At 33.7% G+C, this 23,962-nt stretch overlaps 1 protein-coding gene across 3 annotated transcripts in view; it reads right to left on the bottom strand.

Annotated features, from left to right (window-relative positions):
* The window catches only part of IleRS (Isoleucyl-tRNA synthetase), a 39,252-nt gene that overhangs the window by 5,929 nt on the left and 9,361 nt on the right, over positions 1-23,962 (bottom strand). For all 3 annotated transcript variants that reach the window (XM_076507469.1, XM_076507468.1, XM_076507470.1), the window contains exons 11-26: positions 22,414-22,536; positions 20,400-20,590; positions 19,617-19,743; positions 16,955-17,028; positions 15,629-15,823; positions 14,389-14,475; positions 13,475-13,558; positions 12,287-12,431; positions 11,582-11,702; positions 11,291-11,382; positions 10,229-10,306; positions 9,741-9,859; positions 8,694-8,796; positions 6,972-7,055; positions 6,436-6,570; positions 119-277 (exon numbers count right to left, since the gene is read on the bottom strand). In XM_076507469.1, coding sequence (XP_076363584.1) covers positions 119-277; positions 6,436-6,570; positions 6,972-7,055; positions 8,694-8,796; positions 9,741-9,859; positions 10,229-10,306; positions 11,291-11,382; positions 11,582-11,702; positions 12,287-12,431; positions 13,475-13,558; positions 14,389-14,475; positions 15,629-15,823; positions 16,955-17,028; positions 19,617-19,743; positions 20,400-20,590; positions 22,414-22,536 — 1,917 coding nt within the window. The remainder of the gene's footprint in view (positions 1-118; positions 278-6,435; positions 6,571-6,971; positions 7,056-8,693; positions 8,797-9,740; positions 9,860-10,228; positions 10,307-11,290; positions 11,383-11,581; positions 11,703-12,286; positions 12,432-13,474; positions 13,559-14,388; positions 14,476-15,628; positions 15,824-16,954; positions 17,029-19,616; positions 19,744-20,399; positions 20,591-22,413; positions 22,537-23,962) is intronic.

The raw sequence follows: 23,962 nt of genomic DNA, 5'->3' as shown, positions 1-23,962 counted from the left end.
ATATAGGAATGCTAAAGGTTTTCCTTACAAGTGTTACAAACTAAATGTAGGCTAAAGGTTGTCTAATAAACATTATAACCTGGGTGTATAACAAGTGTTAGGGCCTGATACCACATACCTCACCCTGGGCATGTGCTTCATATCTTTCTGCCAGTTCTTTGGACTTCTCCCCAGTGAAAGAATACATGATTCGAACTTCTCCTTCCTGAAGCTCCTCACCGGCTACTGTTAACTTACCGCCTTCTAAGAATGTCTCAAGTTGAACATCTGTCAAGTCCTTCAAAAATGTTAGACACATTTTAAACTTTATCTAAAAGTTTACATTATAAGATTAAATATGTTAATAATACAGGTGCTCAGAAAATTCAATAAATAGGTAACACAACATGCTGACTATAATAAAAAGTGGTTGGTTTGTAGAAAGTTAAAATTAAAGTAAATTTAGTAAAATTCATAAAAGGAAATTAAGGTACAACAGAAAAAAAGTTTAAAAAACTTAAGTAGCATAAAACCAATGTTTACATCCAGTCTACAATGGTAAGATAAAAACTACAGTAAAACAAGCTGTAAAGGACTTTCTGTAGCATAATTATAATTATCATAACTCGCTAGGAAGACTAACAGCCAAGTTCAAAGACCACCATCAGTTGCCTGAAGTTGGCCTTTCCAGTTCTGGTTCCAGTTATTTGGCATTATGGCCATTTTCAGAAAGTAATAAATGTTTTAACACTTGTAGCAAAATATTAATAATAACTTGCTATATTGATTAATGGGTAGTTCAAATAGCAGCGTTTGTCACCTGAATTTGGACTTTCCAGCCCTGGTTAAGTTATTTGATGTCACAGCCATTTCCTAATTTCAAATCAAACTAGATGGACTTTTATTCTTAAAAGGGAATCACATTAAAAATGTCTAATGTATAAATTAAAAAAAACTTAAATAGTATCAAAAAGATAAATGGCCTTTAAAAAAAACTAAAAACATTTCCAAGGTGGACAGTGTTACCATCATCAATAACATTGTCTAACACTATGGATAAACCTTGGGACAGAACATGTTTAAATGGTGCCATCGTTGAGAGTCATAACAACGGCAAGAAAGTAAAATGTGGCTTATTGTAACCTGAGTGTTACACTGACAACACGTTAGTGCATCAGTGCCAGATAAAAGAAAATGATGAGTTAAAAAACTATTACCAACGTGTAGTATAGTTAGAACAACTTCCTCTTTCCAATCCTTAGAGAAGCAAGGTGCCAAAGTTCAATATAGGGTTTTATTTGGAAAAGCTTGTTTTCATGTTGCTCACTCCAAGTCAACTGCCAAGAAGCCGAGCCTTGAATACAGGACCATAGTCCACGTATGGAACAAGCACAGCAGTGATAGTGCCAGAGCTGACAGATTTAGATGCAGTGTTGGCGAGCTTGTTCCCACGAATACTAACATGGCCTGGCATCTAGAAAAACTGGATAGAAGTAGATGTTAAAGAGAAATGGGCCAGTCAGTTTTGAATATCGGCAAGAAAAGAGTGTGAACTAATGTGAAGTGATTCCAGGGCCAGTAGAGAACTAAGTGAGTCAGTATAAATAGTGCAATTTTAAGTACTGCTTAGTTTCCATGTAACCCAGGGCAAGAGAAATGGCATACTGTTCAGCAGTGAACACAAAAGCTGTAGAGGGGATTCTGCGCACAACCACCGAACCACAACAATCCATGGCAGAGCCCACACAGTCACCTGATTTCAAACCATTTGTATAAATAGGAATGGAAGGATAGTTTGAAAGATGTTCAGCAAATAACAGAAAGTATTTCCGATCAGGAGTGTTTGCTTTCCTCAGATGACTTAAAGATATGTCACATTTGGAGACTGTTAAAAAGCCATGGTGGGATGGGCTGACCAGTGTATACAGCAATGTTATCCAAGAACAGACCCAATTCATCCAACTGTGCCTGGATACAAAGGCCAAAAGGAACAATGGCAGATCATCTGTTCTGTAAAAGTATGTGTTTCAATGAATAAGAGCATGATATATCTTTAGCATAGAACATTAATTTGCTTCCCACGTGGTGGAAGAGAGAACAAGGAAGATGTTCAGTGCTCTTGTACATTTGACCTGTAGCTGTTTGATGTGTGGTGTAAGGGTTAGCTTATGGTCAAAGATAAGCCCCAAGAACTTGGTCTCAAGAACCACAGACAGCATAACTTCACCGATATGGTGTTGAGAATCAGGGTGAATATTCTGTCGGCAGCAAAAGTGCATGCAAACAGTTTTAGTGAGAGAAAAGTTAAAGCCATTTGCTCTGGTCCACTTCAGTAAACAATTGAGGGCAGTCTGTAGCTGCCACTCAATTAACCTCATGTTTGACAACTGACATGAGATATTAAAAGTTATTGACATAGAGCCTGTTTGCAATAGTGAGAGGGAGTTGTTCAGTGATTGTATTAATCTTTATAATGAAAAGTGTGACACTCAAAACACAGCCATGAGGGTCTCCAAGTTCCTGTAGAAAATAATATAAAAGTGTTGAACCCACCTGAACTTGGAATCTCTTGTCCATTAAAAATTTTTTAATAAAAATGGGCAAATGGCCATGTAACCCAAATATATGGAGGTCTTGCAAAATGTCATACCTCCATGTTGTATCATAAGCCTTCTCAATATCAATGAATACTGATACAAGATGTCATTTGAGAAAGGCTTCTTTGACTGACATTTTAAGTCAAATTAAGTGGTCCATGGTGGAGCGCTGTCATTGGAACTCACACGAGGCGGGTGAGAGGAGGTTGTTTGATTCAAGGAACCAAACAAGACGAGCATTAATCGTCCTTTCTTATGTCTTACAGAGATAGCTCTGCCCAAGTCTTGATGGCCAAGAAGGTGGAGGAAGAGGCAGAAATACCAGATACCCACAGCAAAAGTTTTCACCTAGAATATTGGCAATGCTCCAGGTATCAGCTTCTTCCTGGCCATCGGAGAGCAAGATCAAGAGGGGGACAGAATTACATTGCCCACTAACCTTTCGAATCTGGTCCCATATGACTTTGGAACTGGTGGTAGGAGATATGCTAGTTGTGAACTTAATCCAAGATTCCTTCTCGCTTTCATGTCTTACCCACCAAGCATGTGCGCGGACCTGCTGGAAAGTGATGCGGTGCTAGTGTGGGGGATACCAATGAAAAGTATCCCAGGCCCAGTTCTGAGCCTTTCAGATTCCAGGCAGGATTCCACCACAGATGAGGATATCACATAAAATGTGTCAAGGTTGTAGGAATACATTGAGTATCTGCTTGTATAATACAGTCAGTTACTGCTGCCACACAGTTGTCTACTGAAGGCTTACAGACAGTGGCAGAATCAAGTTATGCAAAAGCAGTGAAAGAGGGCCAGTTTGCTTAATCCAGCTTCTACCAGAGCACGCAGGTCTGGTGGCATCGACTACAGCCAGTCTCTCTCAAAATTATAAGAAAATGATCACTGCCTCGTGGATTATTGTCCATCCTCCATGAAAAGTGGGAGAATAGTTAAGAGAAGCAAATTGAGAGATCAATAGCAGTAAAGGACTGACTTGGTGCATGAAAATAAGTGGAAGAACCAGTATTGAAAAGAGAAAGGTTGTGATCAGAGAGTGACCCTTTCTATCAATATTAGCACTTCCCCAAAGGGGATGATGTCCATTAAAGTCCCCAGGATTAAAAAGGGAGATGGTAACTGTTCAATGAGAGCATCAACATCTGATCGATCAAGTCTCTCCAAGTGACAGGTAAAGAGAACAGACAGTGATGGTATGACCCAAGGAAACACAGATGGCTACAGCCTCCAAGGGTATGTCGAATGGCAAAGACAGGGTGGGCACATGCTTATCAAGCAACAGTGCCTCCCCTCCATCACACAGCCTGCCATTTCTGTACAAAGAAAACTGCCAAAAGGTGACTGTATTGACAGGTTTCAGAAATGTTTCTTGTAAGGAAAGATATATAGGATGGTAGGAAGCAATCAGTGTTTTGATGTCATCCAGATTAAAACGTAAACCTCAACAGTTTCATTGTATAAGGTGGCCATTTTTATTTGTGTAGGTAGATTGGGTTAAGAACCCTTCTGTTCACAACCATGTCTTTTTTCTTTATTGTCTTTACTCAATGAAGGTCTTTGCTGTTGGAAGAGGATTCTCGCAACTGAGGACATGAACAAATGATTGTTTTACATCTTGGGGTGGGAGAAGGTGTACCCGAGGAAATGCCCGTACCTGGAACCAAAGAAAGTGGATCTTGGGATTTGCTGTAATGTATGTTAGGGACAGAGATGGGTGTTAAAATTGATTCATTAACTTTTTTAACCATGGAGGTCAAAAGACTTTTCATTTGGTTTGAGAATGATTCTTTTGCAGGCACAGAGAGATCCACTTGCACTCCCACTGTAGTAGTGGAACGAAGTGCAGAGGTGAAGTAGTGGACAGCAACTTTTGAGCCTCAGGGTAAGTAATGTTATGAATCATTTTCAAATGCTGCACCTCTTTATCTCCCAACAATTTAGAGCATGAACAAAAGGAGGATGGGTGAGAGTCATTGTAACTGATACAAAGAGGGTCCGTTTCACACTCATAGGCATCATGGTCCTTGCCACCGCAATGAGCACACAGTAAGGAACCACAACATGACGTCTTTAAGTTACCAAACTACTGACACCGGAAACATCAGGAGAGGGTTTGGAATGTATGGCCATACCCTGCAATTAAGATAACCTGCCTTGATGGTGGCAGGTGGATGTGGTGATATAAACATCAGAATGAGGACATTGGAGAGCATCATAATTCCATCTTTGTGAGTAGAGATATGCCTCACTACAGAAACTCCTTGGGTGGAGAAACCAGTGAGAATCTCTGGCTCTGGGATGTTCTTCAAATCCCTCTCAACAATAACTCCTTACAATGAATTCAAAGTAGCATGAGATGTAAGCTCAATAGGTGCATCCCCAACTGCCTTTGAATGCAAGAGGAGTTCACTGTGTTGAGATGTGGATGTTTCCACCAATATATCACTAGATCGAAGCTTCTTTACTGACTTTGGAGAGCCAGGAAGTCCCCCTAATCCCTTCTGAATGAAAAAGGAAGACATTTCTCCTAAAGGTTTGTCTGAAAGAGAATGTAGGAAAAGAAAATGAGGTAGAACAGGTGTTACAGATGTTGAAGATTACTGTTCAAAATCTTCAAGATGTGTTCATTTACCCATGGATTGTTTTGTCACTATCTGGAGGATCCATAATAAAAAAGGAATATTCTGATGCCAAGTGACCCCACCCACCATGGAGTTCTAGGAGGGGATGTACTACAATGCCAAACAAGGACACTGCAGCAATGCCAGGGTTTCATGGACACTATACCCAAACACCAGCATCAGATACAATGTCCACAACACCTGCTGAGAACATCCAACACTTGTACTTGGTTGACTCTAGCCCAAGTGGACCAGCAGACTGATCAAAGAGGGCCATTCCAAGGCTGCCTGTCTACAGGGATTCAAGACTAAAGTGGTGTGTTAGGGTTGGATCCCTCAACCACCAGGATCCTCTCATCCCCTCCATAGGTCAACATGCATGGAAAACTCATGGGTGGATGTTTAGATCCCAGAGGAGGTAACCCAAAAGAAAAGAAACTTCCCTGGGAGGTCTCCTCACCATGTACAGGAATCCACACCGAAAGGAATCAGAAGCAGACAATACAACAGAGTGGCTGTTATCAGAAACAGATAACACAACATGCTATTATCGGGAACAATGAACATGAGTAAAATACTACATTAAATGTAATAAACTTACTCAGACTTTTGATAATCAGTATCAGAGTATACAGAAGTTATTGTACAGACAAAGTTGAACCATTTATACATGTTTAACATTCAGTAAAAAAAAAAACAGTTTCAACATTTGGGGGGGGGATGAATCTGCCAACATGTAGCTACTGCATTTTATTGAAACAATACACATACATAAAAAACCGTAAAACTCAGGGACTATCCAACATGTACCCATTTTATTAAAAACACGTCACTATTAACATATGCAGAAATAAAACCCAGCAGCCTCCAAATAACATACATTAAAAATTGGCTACAGTAAAACATTAGATTCTTAGCCCCAAAATAAAAGATTTCCCACGTTAATTCCAAATATGAGCAACGCGATAAAAACAAAATGCTTCAGATGTGCTATCAACAAAGAAATAGTAAAAACTAAATAAACAGGGTTTTACTGATGGTGGAACAATTAAGACAAAGTTTACTATAAAAATAACTCATGCCCCTGTCCCTCAAACATTATCTCCTTATATAAATATAGTTTGGAAATACTATATGTAAAACACTCTTCATTTATGAATTAAGTTTTGGGACAGGTTAAATGGCTACTGTTTATTAATCTAATATAGAATAAAAAGAACACTCACCCTAACAGCTTTTCCTACAGCTTTTGATGAAGCTCTAAGTCGTAAACCAAGGGCTTTAATATCTGGCTCTGCTCTCATTTGAACTCCATACTTTTCCTTGTCTGTTGTAACTGTTAATGACTTGATGTTTACTTCCTGCAAAAAAACATACCTTTATGCACAACTTAAACACAATACAGAATAAGTGATACTGTAACCTCAAAAAGGACAGGACACAAAATAAACATTGTTACAAGACTGGTATCCCTGCTTATATGACATGAGAAATAGTTTAATATTTTTTTTTTTTAAATCTTAATAAACAAGTGCCTGTTATTGAGTTCAGTAAATGCACATCCTTGGTTCTTTAAAGCATCATTCATTTAATAATTTATTTTAGTGTACTAAAAATAAAATTTTTAATTTTTGACAGCTCAAATTAGCAACTTATTTTAACCTAAAAGTTACTCAAAAATACAGAATATTATTTACACTTTACTATTCAACCTGACTGCTTTAATGTACTTATACATACACTAAAAGTAGTTCAACCTGACCTCTTTAATGTACTTCTCTAGGGATTTAACGTCTTCTAAATAGTCAGCATCCTTATGAATGACCACTAGTTCAGGAAGTGGGTACTGGAAAACATAGGTTTATACAAGTAAATGAAAACCCAAAATGCACAAAAACTTTACATTAATAAACCAATATTGTGTGTGTGTGTGATCCTGCCAATTTAAGTTTACATTTCCCTCTAACCTTACTTAAAGTTTAAATTAACTCCATAAAACTGAATGTCCAAACTGTTTTACACATAATATAGATCATTCAAGAATCTGTAAGAACACAGACTTTCAATGAAAGTCATTAAAAACTGACACAATATAAGGACTCACACAAGAAACTAGACAGACAAGGACTGTAAAGAACCAAGACATCAGAGGAATATAAGCATTCAAAATCATCTCACCATATCACTTTCTATGGGTATGACAAGCCTTTAGAAACTGTGGGTCAATAACGAATGTCACAAGAAGTACATAAGGAATATAAGGATTGAAAGTTTTATAATCGATAGGAAAGTTGGGGAAACAACTGTAAACATCTTTAATGATTATACATATTAAGCATTCATTAAATTTATGAAAATAACAACTAAATCATCAAATTAGCACTATAACAGTTAGGTTAATCAAACAACCAGTTCACAAAGGGGCACTGCAATGTGTAGTATTACAGAACCAGTTCATGAAGGGGCACTGCAATGTGTAGTATTACAGAACAGGTTCACAAAGGGGAGCTGCAATGTGTAGTATTACAGAACCAGTTCACAAAGGGGCACTGCAATGTGTAGTATTACAGAACCAGTTCACGAAGGGGAGCTGCAATGTGTAGTATTACAGAACCAGTTCACGAAGGGGCACTGCAATGTGTAGTATTACAGAACCAGTTCACGAAGGGGCACTGTAATGTGTAGTATTACAGAACCAGTTCACGAAGGGGCACTGTAATGTGTAGTATTACAGAACCAGTTCACGAAGGGGCACTGTAATGTGTAGTATTACAGAACCAGTTCACGAAGGGGCACTGTAATGTGTAGTATTACAGAACCAGTTCACGAAGGGGCACTGTAATGTGTAGGTTTATAACAAACAGTTCATTAGAAGAATTTGTTTCAAGAAAGCACTGTGTCATAAAGAATACAAAATCATACTGTTGTATAAATGATTCCTAAACAATAACATCAAAAGGAATACAAAATTTCCTTTAACTGTTTCAATAACTTCACTTTTATTCAAATTAACATAATCTAATTTGACAACTCATAAATAATTAGAATCTTAAAGGAGATGTTTAACTTTTTAATGCACCTAAAAATTTATAAATATTTACTGGGTAGAAACTATTATAAGATTTTACTGGATGTCTAACATAATAACTTATTGAAGGTCTTAAACCTGGCCATGGGGGGGAAGACTATAAAAATATTAACTGCAGGATCTTGGTAACATGATATTCTAGATTTAATCAATTAAATTCTGTAAAGTATAATAATTTAGCTTATGAACAGTCATTTAAAAAAGTTGCAACAGTTTACTGTATTGGTTTCATTAATTATGACAGCTGTAAACTAACACTTTGCATCACGGTGTGCCCATTTCTTAACAATTAGCTTCTCAACCATTAATTCTGTGATTCTTATAAAACAAAACTGTTTTATTAAAGAGATTACTGTCCTAGGTGCATATAGTCAATAAATGTGACAAGCAACCAACTTTCAGTGGTAAGGTTTTCCTATCTCTAACAAGTCGGCCAGCTTCTACCACTGTCTGCATTCTAGTCACTCTTCGTTCCACTTGTCGGTTGATCAACTCTTCTCTGAAACAGGATTAATGTTAATAGTAATTATACTGAATCTACAACTTGTTACTTACATTATAAAGTAGTGTTGTCTGGTTATTGTAAAAGTAGTAAACTTAGTTATATGTAGTGTCAACACTCATCTTATTACTTGCACAGAAAAGTAGTGTTGTTTGGTTGTAGTATACTGAGATGTGCCTGTTGATTTCAGCACTTGTAACATTAGTTATAAAGTAATGTTCATCTGGTTGTGGTGAGAGCAATACATTACACTTAGGATCAGTTGAGAAATCATGAGTTTATTAGAAATGTCTGTCAACCTTTCTGTCAAAACAAGTCTGTTAGGTATGTGAAACCCAATCTATATAAATACTTTTTAACTTTTATGTTGTAGGTGTTCATATCAATCAGACTACAGAAACAATGTTCACTTAAGTCTTTGAATGAAATCAGAACTAACTGTTGTCAAGTTGCCTAAACGACTTCACAGCTGGTTTACTATTATAATACACCAAGTACTCTTTAACAACAGTGGAAGAAGGGCTACATGTACATTTTTCTGCAGAAGGGTAAATCATAACAGACCTTTTATATAAGCTGGTTTGTATAAACAATACAAATGGTACTGATAAAAATTACTATAAACTCTGTTACAAGATCACAAACTTTAGGTTTTACTATCATCCATCATAGCTTCAAAAATTACTAAAAGCATTTTCTATAAATCTGTCATAACAAAAGTCTAATTCCAGCTATTTATATGACCAATTTTCAATGTTATTAAAAACTTTCCATACTGTTTAATTTAGTAATTGAAAAGTTTGTTACCATGTCTTTTCAAACACAAAAAAGACGACTGCAGTAAAATATACTACCTTCTCTTATATTTACACTTTTACAACTAATAACATTCTATTGATAAAATAAAGCCATTAAAAATGTATAATTTCTTTCACACTCACTCTGGCTGTGGGAATGGGAGATAATGAATGCTGCCTGTATCTTCTCTATCTGCATAGTCTGCCACTAGGTGTCTCAAGTTCTGATACATTAGCTCAGTCAAGAAAGGTGTGAAAGGTCCCTAACATAAGAAAGAATTTTTGAAGATATTGGTCAGATATTATGTTACATGTAAAATCAAAGAGTAATTTAACAAAAATATGACTTCTATACGAAATATTTCAGTTTCTTAGCATGTTACTTAAATAAAGTTTATTAATACTACAGTTCTCACATTTTATATGATATTTTATGGAGGTTCTGTGATTAGGTAATTTCTTGGAAACCTAATGTTTGACTGTTGGCTTGTATGTAGTTTTTATGTTCATTAAATTTGTTTGTTAAGGCAGACAAATAATAAATCTGGAGTGTTATCCTCATATCCTTCAAAGTTAGAATTTGTTCTTAAACCTGGGATCTGGTGCATATGTAATTCTAATTAGTAGCTTACCATCATTCTGATCATGGTGTAGACAACAATGAAGAGAGAATCGAGAGCTGTACAACAGTCGTCATGTCCTCCTTCACCCTAAAAAAAAATTTTTAAAAAAGAAACAGAGATAAAAACATTTCACATACCATGATGCAACAAGTACTTGAGATATAGTTATTATGAACCTACAAGTATGATAGATATTTTCTTACTACAAATTATGAACCTGAAAGTAATATAGTTACTTAACCACTACTTACCTCAAAGACTCATTTTGAAAGCAGTTTTAAAGTGATCATATTTGTTTAATCTTTATCATGCTAACATACTTTGATATTTTTCTCAAGCTGCTATACAACCTTCATGATGACGAGAAATCCATTTGATGTGAAAATGTATTTTAAAGATGGCTGGTATGGATATTAAAACTTTAATTAAAATAAAGAACAATATTCTGACCTTCTTAGGTCATCTTAAAGTTAACCTTCTTCATCTGTGATGATAAAGAGCTCTTAAAACACATCTCCATTAAAGTAACCAGCTCTCAAAACACACCTTCTCTATTTACACATACGACCATAAAATACATACCACTTAGTCATACACAGAATACTACAAGCTGTATTATCTACACATACTACTTACATATACAAAAAGTTGTATCACATACACATCCAATGTCATTGCGTTTGTTGACCTGTATTCCAAATTTTATTGAACTAATGTTTTATGAATTTATGTCAATAATTTTGAAATCAAATTTGAAATGTATTTAAGAGGTTCTAGAAATTAGGTAAATAGCATTTCAGTTTTTTTCGATGAAGTTTTTTTTTTTTTTATTGTAACATGAAATCACTTTTCACTCAAACTAGTCACAAAACAGAATATATTCACAAACAAATCTTTAGTAAAAATATTACATGAAAAAAATCTGATACCTCAAAAGTTACAGTGCAAACACTTAACATTTGCAAATGTGTAGACAAACTTGTGTGTGTTATACACAAAAGGGCTAATGAGAACACAGTCTGAGATATAAAAATCTGATGCCATTCAGAACAAACATATTCTTACACTCACTTTTAGTCTCTTCCTGTTCATACGCACATACCAGTTAGTCAACTGATCAACAAATTTCACCAGGCGAGGCAGCACTGTATACAACCTGTAAGCTGCGAAAAGACGGCACATGAGTATTGGAATATGCTACATAAACTTTTTCACAAAATCTATATAAAAATATGTTTAGACAATTTATATCATTAGGCACTCTCTGCTTCTTGGTTTAAAGAAAGATTAGTCTGTGATTACATATGTAAGCTTCTTTAAGTGCAGTGTGATCGAGTGTCAACAGTAACACGATACACTGACCTGCCATCTCGTTTTTCACAAATAACACTAAGCTTTGGGTAAAAGACACAATCCACTGGTCCATGATGTTGTTAGATACCTTTCTCTTCATTTCATCATATCTAAACTTCATTCCAGATTCCTAAGATAATACAAGTATCAAATATAAATTTTACTGCCAGTTAATATAAAGTACAGAAATAAAGATTACAATTAAAGCCTTGTCCAGTTTACCAATAAATAATTAGCCACATGAAATTTACCATTTAAAAAAATATTTTAAGACAACTTTTTTAAGAGTCGACACTATCACTGAATCACTACAGTCGAAATCCCAAAGTTTCTTTTACACCAACAGTTTTAGTCCAATTTGAAGTACATAACTAATGTATGTTTTAACATGAATTAATAGATGTTTTAAGGCCATAATAAACAACCTGGAGAAAATGAAACAGTTCATTTTATTTCATTTAGTACTGGATTAGTAACTACATGTATGCTACAAAGAATTTCTGCACATTGAACAAACCTCCTACCAATTTCTCTGGTAGATTGTACAGTGTTTGAGTAATGAACATAACAGAAATTAACATTTTTAAATTTAAGTTTCAAAAATTGAAAAATATTGAGAGTTCATAATTAATCTGGCAATCAATTAAGTTTCAATACTGGTAAGGAAGTATATTAAAGGCTCTGAACCTTTCAGTAAACACTTCTGGCAATTACCTTTTCATACAACTCCACATTTTGTATAAGGAACCTGTATGCATTATACCATGGTAGAAAAACATCTTTGAGAATATCTCGAACACCTTCCTCCCTAAAGCGTAGACTTTCTGCTCTGACTACCGGAGAGTTGATCAAGTATAGCCTGTTTAGAAGTATTGTTGTGTTTACAGAAAAGAAAACAGGAGTCTATAATGACAAGGAAGCTGATGTGAACTTTTAAATAAATGTTTGTTTACTTAACCTTACATATACCAGCTTGACTGTTGTTATATACTTTTAATCTGTATTACTCAATACAAGATGGACAAATCACTATCACACAAACAGTACTTGTTACTATAATTCTTAGTAACTAGAAATCCATATCACCCAACAGATGCATTTCCTATTGTTGTATGTACTTACAATTACCACAACCATGAAATGTATATGGTTTTAATTTATTTCCTAAACATTCTGGAAGTATCTAGAACCAGTGCACAGCCTCCTCTGTCACTATTTACTGGTATTTAGTTATAAGCCATTGTTAATAGTTGATTCTGTTACACATTTCACAGTTGACTCATTTGTCACTGTTTACTGGTAGTCAGTTAGAAACTCCTGTTAAAAGAATGAGAAAATGAAGTCCCACTATATAGATGGCAGCAGAAACAGTGTTGAGCTACTATGAATGGAATTGATTTCTGTAATAAGGTGATGATTCCTTGGTTTTGATAAATTCTTGTATTAGTGTTAGGCTTGGTCCAAATGAACCCTTGGTGGTATAAGTAAGGTGGAAATTGATGTGATATATAGTATTAATAAGATACATGAATATCACAAAGTATAAACACGATTGTGTTAACAAAAAAAAAAAAGGAATTTGAAAAATGTTACATAATTTTCTCTAGTTTATTACTTTTGAGATTTTAAGATATATTCAACAAAGTTTCATCAACTGGGTTAGATAGCTGCACCATTTATACTATGAAAAGTTTCATCTCATATACATGTCATCAGTATCAGCAAGAGATAAAACATATCAAACATATAGCTTTGTATTTACACATTACATGTTATAATTTGTCAGGTATATTTGGGCCTACCTTGTTCGCAGTTTCAAATTTGTCATTGTTATAATTTGTCAGGTATATTTGGACCTATCTTGTATACAGTTTTCAATTTGTTAGCTATCTTTAGGCCTACCTTAGCGCATCAGCTCCATATTTTTTTACAATATCCACTGGATCAGGGTAATTCTTCTTCCTCTTGCTCATCTTCTGACCATCACTAATTAAACATCAATATTTCAAACTAATATACGATATATCACTCATCACACCAAATAGAATACTCTTGCTTTTAATTCCTACATGCTGCTTATTAATCAATATGTTTAAAATTATGTACACTTTTACTGCACAGTTTTGATACATTTGAATAAATATTTATATTTACATTTCCTTCTAAATGCAACGTACAGAATATCCTATTGTACTTGAAACTACTGTCAAACCTGATAAGTGCTGCCATTGTGTTCTACGCCCTGAAACCTGGATGTTTATATGCCTCATTACAAAACTGCCAATGCCATAGGAACACATGTAGAATTTGTACATAGACAGCTTCTTTTCATCTTGGCTATTGTTATCTAAATAATGTTTTACATTTTGTAATGATTTTGGCATCTTATTGACTTACTTTTGCTTATATTTATGACATTTACTGGACAACACTTTTCTTCCAACTTTCCTTAATTGTTTATTTAAATCAGTTTTCACTATTCAATACAGTTTTGAAGATATAGAAAATACAGCTTTTCTTTCAATGTTTTAAAAGTATTACAAAGTATTAAGTTCATTCTTTGTAGATAATGGACACTTTTTGGAAACCAGCCTGAAATATTAATTATGCAATGAAAGGATTAAGACAAATAATAAAAACATAAAGAAAAAAAAATAAGGTAGAAATTGATTCACTGTAAAACAGAAGTGGAAGACAGAAATTTATAGTTTAAAATAAATGTACATAACATGATCCCTGTTTAAGTCAGCTGTCATGATCACATGCAGTCATAAACTACAAGTAACACATTTAAAGTAGAGTACACAGTGACTTACCTAGCTAATACTAGACCATTAACTATAAGGTTCTTGAAGGGAGGTTTTCCAAACAAGGCAGTAGAAACCACTAGAAGTGTGTAAAACCTATCATGTAAATATTTTATTTTGAAAACAATATTCAGCTTTTCATCCATAATAAACAACTGTACACACTGAACTAACAACCCTCTGGTTTTACATTCATTTTCACACAATTTATTTCAATCACACATTACACAGAATACCTTGTCTCAATAAAACTAAATATAGTGATCTCCGGCAAGTAGAAGTAATAATGAAAAATAGCTAATTCTGTACGAATACTGAAATTACTATGGTTCACACTGTTATCTAATTAAATCAAATATTATTTCACTTGTGCTCTATCTGGGAAGATTCAAATTTTTAACCTGTGTAACAAAACAGTTGCCAATACACATATCAAAATATTGGTTGGAGATAACAAATATGGAAGATAAGAAAAAGTTAAGGTAATTTACAAAACACCCACACACACACACTTAGTACTTCTCTCTCAACAGTAAGAATGTAGGTTAACTAACATTCATTAAATATGTAAAATGAAATTTGTGCAAACATTTATGATGTTAAAAGAAAGCATGTTTCAGGTAAACACGCCTAGACCATAAACAGCAGCACATAAAGAACGGGTCATAAAAAGGCCTATATGTAACGGGTACTACTATTTATAAATGTGTGTAATGTGAAATTATTTCAAAAAACACTCATACTTTAGCAGCTCTAAATCAAATTTTATCACAGTGTATTTCTCTTTCAGTTCTGATTTTGATTCTTCTAGATGTTGGAACTGATGACAAAAAAATCTTAATCCATTTTATATGTCATATGGTCTTCAGTAAATGAATTGCTATATAACATAGATCACATGATTTGGACTTGTGTCAGTCTTACTTTTAGATACTTTGTATCAGTAGTAAAATACTTTACTTTATATCATTAGTATGTGGGAGAGGTCTAATGAAAACTTACTTTCTGTTAACCATAAATATCTTCAACCAATAATGAAGCACTAGTACACACATTAAACCTTTGCATTATTACATGCATTTTAAAACTGTATGACAGAGAGGTTAAAACTACATTCTATTTTTATGTAACAATTACAGGATGATGAATTAGATGTCACTAGTAGATAACTCCTGCTAATCAGTATGACAAATGTGTTTAAATGTCTTGTGAAGCCAAACATCTATGTTAAACAAACCCAAAACCTTACCAGCCTCTTGTTTGGTCAACTCCTTCAGCTATGAAGTCAGCTGGAAAACTTTCCTCAAACTCTTTCTTATGTTCAAATGGATAGTGAACTTGGGCATAGGGCATGCTGCCACTCTCAAACCAGCAGTCAAAGACCTCCTGGACTCGTCGAAGAGCACCTTTTCCACACTTAGACGGTATTACCAAACAGTCAATACTGTAAAAAAAAATCTTGAAACCTCTATAGAACTAGTACAATCCTATTTAACAAGATTCAGATTGAGAACCTATTAAAATATTTTTTTTCCAAAAAGTAAGGTTTCTTATTACATTATTTTCCTATAAAAATATATACATCTAAGATGGAATTGTCGTTTATCATATAGTATTTTAATATTTGTTTTTACAGATGGCCTCCACATTCCAATGAAATTTTTCTCAAAATAAACTGCAGTTCAATATTTCTCTGTATTAAAGTCATGTCGAATCTTCTCTGAATTACGTTATTAGAATAATGAAATAATTTACAGTTGCATGTGTAGGTTTTATTTACAACCTACAGTAGGTCTAATCCAATTAAACTTGTTCTGTATGTTATAAAAATGTTACAAGAAGATCATAATATACAACATGGTAAAACATTAGCTCTGAACTGTGGTTCTAAGTAATATCAGCTTGTACAAGTCCAGCTGGACAGCAAAAGTTGGTAAAACATTAGATAATACATGAACAGCTCTGAACTGTGGTCCTAAATAATATCAGATTGTACAAGTCCAGCTAAACAATGAAAGTTGGTAAAACATTAGCTGATACATGAACAGCTCTGAACAGTGTTTCTAAGTGATATCAGCTTGTATAAAGCCAGCTGGATGATAGAAGAGAATGAAACGTGTAGTTTAGAAGTTCGAGTTTGCTTTGCAAGATTTTATTCTCTTTCATTCATGAATTAACAAAACCATATAACAAAATTACCCAAGTGCCACCTATCTATCTCTACATCGGACACCAAATTCTCCATTAGTAAAAACAAAGATCTGTTATGTTGAAAAACTACAAACTTTCGAACTGTTGCTGTTTTTAATAGAAATATCCTTCACCAGATAATTGTTTTCTTTATATCTGTATTTGTGTTTCAAGTTAAGAAATCAAGAAGGATGCATCAAGTGTTTGTGTCTCAAGTTAGGAAATGAAAATGAACAGATACCAAGGCATATAAATGTCATCACAGAAACAGCTAAGTAAACAGCAGATTACAAATTCTTATTTTCACGTTTCTCACTACATTTTGTTATCATATTGATTGATAAGGAATGTTTATGTATTGACAGTTTGCTAACTACCAACTTACTTTTCTCGATGTAAATCTTCAACCTTCTGGCCTGTCAGTTCTTCTATCTCCTGAATTGATCCAACACATACAATCTGCACAATTATAATGGAAAACAAACTTAGTTATACAAGTTAACTGAGAAACGAGAAGAAAGATTTTTTATCCTTGTATGGATTTTCATCACTTCTTTCAGATTTTTAACTAAATACAAGAAAAACTGCAGAACATTTTGTTTTATTTCAATATAAAAAGCTATAATATTCTTAAACTACAATTCATGGCTTAACCAGATTGAAGTCCATACAATGTAGTGACAAATATTCACATAATCTCATCCCATAGTAGTATTTCTTCACCTCTGTGTCTAGTATACAATTCAGGCTCAAGTCTGTAAGAGTTTAAAAGTAACTCGTGTAGTTAAGTTTGGTCTGATACAGATTCAACAGCAGTTGACCTATTTTAAATGGGGTCAAAGGTTAATTTCAGAATAAATGAGGCCAAAAACTTAAATATTTGAATGTTTCAGGGAATCTATAATTAGAAGAACATCAGTAAAAATAATATAACACTAAGCCAGATTTGTTCATACATTTAATATAACACACATTGTTTATTGATTTGTTCTTATATTAAGTGTCATTCTTCTTGGCTGATATCTTTTTTTTTAATCATGTGAACCTACTATTGTGTTACTGAAGTTTTCTTTGAGTTTCTATCTGATACGTCAATATGTTATTCTTGGTTCAATATCTAGTATGCTGAAAATTACTTAGCCTTACATAGAATACATTCCTGACTCCCTGTAGTTGGTTTCTAAGATTTTTCCTTCCATAAAGCAACAGTCATGCTACTTCTTGACTGATTTTCAACTTATTTCATAAATCATATTTGCATAAGTATTTCAGAATAAGAGTTGTTCTCACATAATATCTGCTGAGGGCTTTTCTGATAATTGCTTTGTTCCCTGCTCAAAAACTCACTATCTTGCACAATAACTTAAGAAATAACTTACATCATATACAATACTCATGGTTTGAGCAACACACTTGTGCAACTTCAAATGTTAATGGCATATCATCATTGCTTGTGTTTTCGGACAGCTTTAGCTATACAGCAAATCACTTTATAGGGGATTATGATTTTTTCTTTTCTTTGTTTACTCGATTTTTTAGAGATAATATCATCAACATGACATTTTGAGTTTCTATGCATGCCATGCAAGGTGTTATCTGAAATTATTTTAAAACCCATTAAAAACCTGCAATAAGAATAATTCTGGGAAACAACACTGATGTCATGTCCCATTTTTTATTATTATTATTATTATTATTATTATTATTATGACTTCCTTCCTGATTGTTATCATATTCAGTAACAGTAATTTGTTGCCATTTCTACTGTACTTGAATATTCTGGATACAACAAATCTAAACAATCTGTCACAAGACATATGGTATACAACAAAACACAACAATACTGATATGTTAATAACTACATCAATGAAGTTGAAAAGCTGGAACTGTGGACAATAATGCTTATAAATCTTCCAAGTCATCATGGACAACAATTACAGTAGACAACAGAATACAACAACACTGATATGTGAATAACTAAATCAATGAAGTTGAAAAGTTGGAACTGTGGATACAATGTTTATAAACATTGAATTGTCACAGACAACAATTCATACAAATCAATTTTCAGTGGATATTCCTTAGTGGTCACCACCACATCAACTGCATCTATTACACTTGAAGCCATCATGATGAGAAACCCTCTTGAAGTAAAAATGTATTTGGGTTAACTCAAAGATGACCTAAGTATGTCAAAACGTTTTTGTGTACTTTATTTTAACTAAAGTTACTATTCCCATAACAGCTATCTTGAGAATACAAATGTAAACTCACTTTTCATTTTAAAGATGCTAGTTACAGATATCAAGAGATCATTTTATGATGCTTCCACAGTGTTTGACATTTGTTTTGTATGCTTTAAAACAGGAAAAGGAACATAAAAAAAAAGACTTTAAGCAGAAAATAGTATATTTCTATTAGTCAAATATAGGGCAAAAAGCATTGCATAACTTTACAGGTGAAAGGTCACTGGCATTTCTTCCTAGAACTAACATTCTAGTAAATTTCTAGTAAATCAGAAAATGTTTCTGTACATTACATACCTTGGTTTTAATCCAATCTCAACATGGTTAATTTATAAAATTTGGGTTAAAATGACACAATAATTAAATGTTTGGATTTCCAAATTGATTAATGAAGTATTTCTGTTAAAGATTTCTGAAATTCTGTCAAGTCATTATAAACTTGTTAAATCCATGAGTAGCAGTGGCAGGCACACTAAATATTAGTAAGGATGTAAAAAGAGGTGCCATGGTATAAAGGTCATGACATCAAGGAAATAACAATGGAAGAAGATTTGTGATGATGAGAAACCCACTTGAAGTAAAAATGTATCTCAGAACAGTGGTATGGGTATAAAACTTTTACTATTAAAACAGAGAATAACATTTCAACCTTCTTATGTCATCTTCAGGCTGACAAAATGGAAGATGATTTTAACTTACACATAACTGTGTATTAAGTACATTTTAAAGAATAATATGAAAACTATTATAAACACAAATATATTGTTCTTCATTAACTTCATGTTAATGTCTCATACTAACCTCCTCTCCATCTTTGCTCACCCACAGAGGGATTGGCGTTCCCCAGTATCGGTTTCTCGAGACAGCCCAATCATGTGCATCTCTCAGCCAGTTAGCAAATCTTTTCTCTTTCACAAACTCTGGTACCCTATTTACAAAAAAATAGTTTTAATTTCTCAACTCATGATTCTAACAATTTTTGCAGTTTTTTTGTTGCAAGATTATAAAACTTTAACAAAGTTTCATTAATTTAGTTATACTTGGTGATTACCACATGGTAAGACAGAACTTACAAACATCCTATATTTTACTGACAGTTACAACATGAAAGTAGAGTTAAGGAGTGATGAAGCAGTCCTTATTTCAAGAAACTTAAAAAGTTGCAACACTTGCCTCTATATAATGTTAGATCCAAGTACATTTTCTAATACATAAAAAAACATTTAAAGTTACAAAACCTTGCAACCAACAATGTTGTTCATTATAAAAATTACAAATTCTATAACAAGTACTTTTTCTGTGTTAAGAAATTAATTAACTTGTTTTAAGAAATATTGTTACAGCATGGTAGAAAAATAAAAAAATAAATAAATCCACCAATGAAATGGTGAAAACTGTTTATATTTTAAACCAAAACTGTTCCACATTTTTTTTTCCTATTAATTGTAAACTTTCCAAAACTATTTTAACTCATCAGAAATGGACTTAGAATAACTAAATATAAACACCGTATCTAAGTGCTATTGCTGTTTGCATCTTGAACGACTCATTTTGTAAGATCTTATTAAAACACAAACCACTCACCAGTATGTTTCTTGGTTTGTCTGGAGCAATTTTTCTGTCATATGTTCAACACGTATAAACCAAGATGGAACTGCTCGGTAAATGAGTGGAGTCTCGGATCGCCAGCAGAAAGGATAGCTGTGCTTGGTGGAACTCTGATGAACAAGTCGGCCAGCAGACTTTAGGTGTTTGATGATGTTCTTGTCAGCATCCTGAAGAAGATTTATCAGTACAAAAATCGCTAAGTAATATAAACAGCAATTAACAGTTGATTATGAAAACACTATGTAACAACATTTTTACTTTTCCTTGTTCCTGGACAGAAAGTCTTATTTCCCAATTGCTTATGCCTAAAGTAAATGGAAAAGACCTGTTTTTATCTTCAAACTTTGTTTTTGTGACCTGGGTAATGAAATTTTCAAATTTACCCATATTCCAGAACATTCTAGGTAGATTCAGTGCTGAGTAGCTGATAGAGAATTTTCTTGAACTTATGAAAATTTTCAAGAACCTTTTAGAATTTTCTAGAACTTTCCATAGTAACACACACACACACACACACACACGAGCTCACCACTCACCACTTCAGTTTAGTTCTAGCTGCCTAAGTGAACATATAGACCTATCTGATTTTATCAGAGATGGCATCAAGAAGCTACAAGCATTCTCCAGATGCATTCTGCTATGCATGTGGCCAATTTATCAAGACAAGAGCAAAAAAGTACTCTGTGACAGCATCTGCTAAAATGTGTGAAGCCTACAAGGCATATTTTGGCATGCCTGTCGGGGATCAAGACAAACCCTGGGCACCTCATTTTACCTGCGAGCACTACAAAAAACCTCTTGAAGGTAAGACGGACAATTTTTGTTTGCTTGAACTGTAAGATTTTATATTATACAAATTTTAGACCTTTTAAAATTTAGATATATTTCTGTGAACCTTAAAGAGGACTTCTGTACTTTTACAACATAAGCAATTAAAAAATATCACATACTATCTAGGAACAAAATTTGTGTTACATAGAGTAATAAAATAAGTTCAAGTTGGGATGTCCATGTTGGACTATCTTGTCTTGTCCAAGTTACTCAGATGAGTCAACTTAGTACAAAATCACTTTAGCTCACCTATCTCTTCCTATTACAAACAAACTAATGAAGACCTAATCACATTAAATGTCTTTCACTGATAAAACTATAAGGAAGAAAGGAAACATCCTCACTGGTTAGTCTAATAAAACTAGAAGGTAAAAAGAAGATTCCTTCAATTGTCATATTTACAGCAAACACTATGAATATATTATAGGTCAAATCATGAATTTGAGACATTGGTTAGCTTTTGAATTACAAGACATGTTTACCACACCAACCCATATCAGCTTTTCATTTCAATTAAACACATCTAAAATTTATATGAAGTAAATTCTATACTTCTGAATAAAACTAAAAATAGTTTAGAAACTGGGCAAAAAAATGTCACTTTGAAGAAGAAAAAAAAACAGTAGTTGAATGGTATAGAAAATCAAGAAAGTTCAAAGATTATGACAACTAAAGCAGAAGGAAGGTCAAAGGAAACTGCTAGCAAGCAAACACATATTGGCCTTCCCCACATCTTTCCTTATGGTGAACATCAGCTAGTATATACATGTACTGTTCTGGTGTACTACAGTTGCAGTACAAATTTCAGTAAAAATCATCTCCTGATCTATGATTTCCCAACTAAGACAGTAAAGCATGATATGTTATAGCTGAATTAACCTGCATGCACCTTCTAACTAGCAATACCAAGAGTTGGATTTTTATTTATAAAACAAGATTCCTTTTATTAACCTTCCAGAAATGATTAAGAATATCTTCCTGTATTAAATTTTCGACTAAGCTGATGTTACTTCTATTTAGAAAAGTACCAACATCTATATATATAGATAAAGACAAGTGTTAAAATTTGTATGAATGAAACTAACTACAACAGATGGTTTTAGAAGAACTTATATAAATGTAAAAAATCATTATTAAATAAAATAAAATATTACTATACCTTCACATACTGCCCCTTAAAATCCACCACTGGATCAGTAAAACAACCACTTGCATCCAGAGGACACACCATATCCTGGTCTTTTGTGATGACTCCATGAGATAGACAAACTCGGTAGTCATCCTAGAGAAAGAATAGAAAGTTTACTCCTAGTATATTGTTCTACATTTATTATTAACTTGGTAGTTATCCTGGAGAAAGAAGTTATGATATATTTAAAAATACAAATCACAAAGAAGTATCAGTATGATTAGAAGCTATGTTTACAAAACATCAAGTTCTAACTTCAAAGTGTAATATTACACAAAATAAAAAGATTACGCACAGTTTATGCATTGACCTGTATGGACATGACTGGGCAATCAAAAGCACATGCCCTGACCTTTCAAAAAGAGATATTGAACACAGTGTAATGTGTTTGATGTCAGAGTTTAATTATTTAATTTCCCCAACATTCAAGGCTGGATTAAGCTAGTACAGAGCCTCTACATATGTTATAAAGTGGGCCTAAATTAACAAAAAAAAAAAACAAATATTAAAATCAACAAATTTTTAACTTGTTTAGTAAAGTAATTGTATTTTGCCATTTCTTGTACAACCAGATAATACAACAAATATGTCCAACATTTCGGTTATAGTGTTAGTTACATGTAGGATCACTTCCAAACATCAAAAGTAACAAAACTACAATTTAAAACTTACATTTTCTAGATATAGCATGAGTAAATTTGTTGATGATACTGGAAATGTCTATTCCACACAGAATTCCATGTTCAATTGTCATTAGGGTGAGATTGTTCAATGTTTTTTGACCCATGGTGCTCCTTAGTTCATTTTTAATCCCTTTCAGTTTTGAAAATGAGCATTCTCCACTGGATATGGTAGCCATGAGTGACAAATAGATGTGCAAGGCAATTTCTACATTTGGAAAACAAGACTCCAAAAATGTGGTCAATTATCAAATGGTAAAACTGTGACTGTACAAGTTCTTGTTTGGTGCCAACACAAGAAACAAAATCAGTTTTCAACATTTCAGTAAACTGCACAAATTCTTCACCAAAACTTTCTTCCAGATCTTATGGATGTGATTTTATGACCTCTACAATCTGAGATGTAAACAACTGTAACTCATAAAAGAATCCAAATACACCATCCAGTTTTTCATAAGCTTTCTGGTATCTTGAAAGGGCAGAAAGCAAACTATCAATAACAACAAGAAATATTGGGTTTTTAAATATCTCAGAAGGGGTTTGAGATTCAACCAGGGGATCAAGAATGTTGAAACCACTGTAATCATCGTACTCATGACTTTGCTTGTGTCCTCTTCAAGTTTGTCGTTGACAATCTTCACATTCTGTCAGATTGTTGGCTTTTTGATCAATATCTGAAAATGTAGACCACACAGCTTGAATATACTCATGCAAGGATTCAGAGAGTGCACAAGCTGTGCTCAAGTATTGTTCAGAAGATTGCAAAGAAGCACTAGTCCTTTGGAAATGCTGTAATACTTGATCCCACAATATGACAATTATTCCTGTTTCTAACTTCA

The sequence above is a fragment of the Tachypleus tridentatus genome, chromosome 6 (genome assembly GCF_004210375.1).
Source record: "Tachypleus tridentatus isolate NWPU-2018 chromosome 6, ASM421037v1, whole genome shotgun sequence".
NCBI lineage: Eukaryota > Metazoa > Arthropoda > Merostomata > Xiphosura > Limulidae > Tachypleus > Tachypleus tridentatus.
The sequence above is the reverse complement of the archived record's forward strand: the minus strand, read 5'-3'. Positions and strand labels throughout refer to the sequence as shown.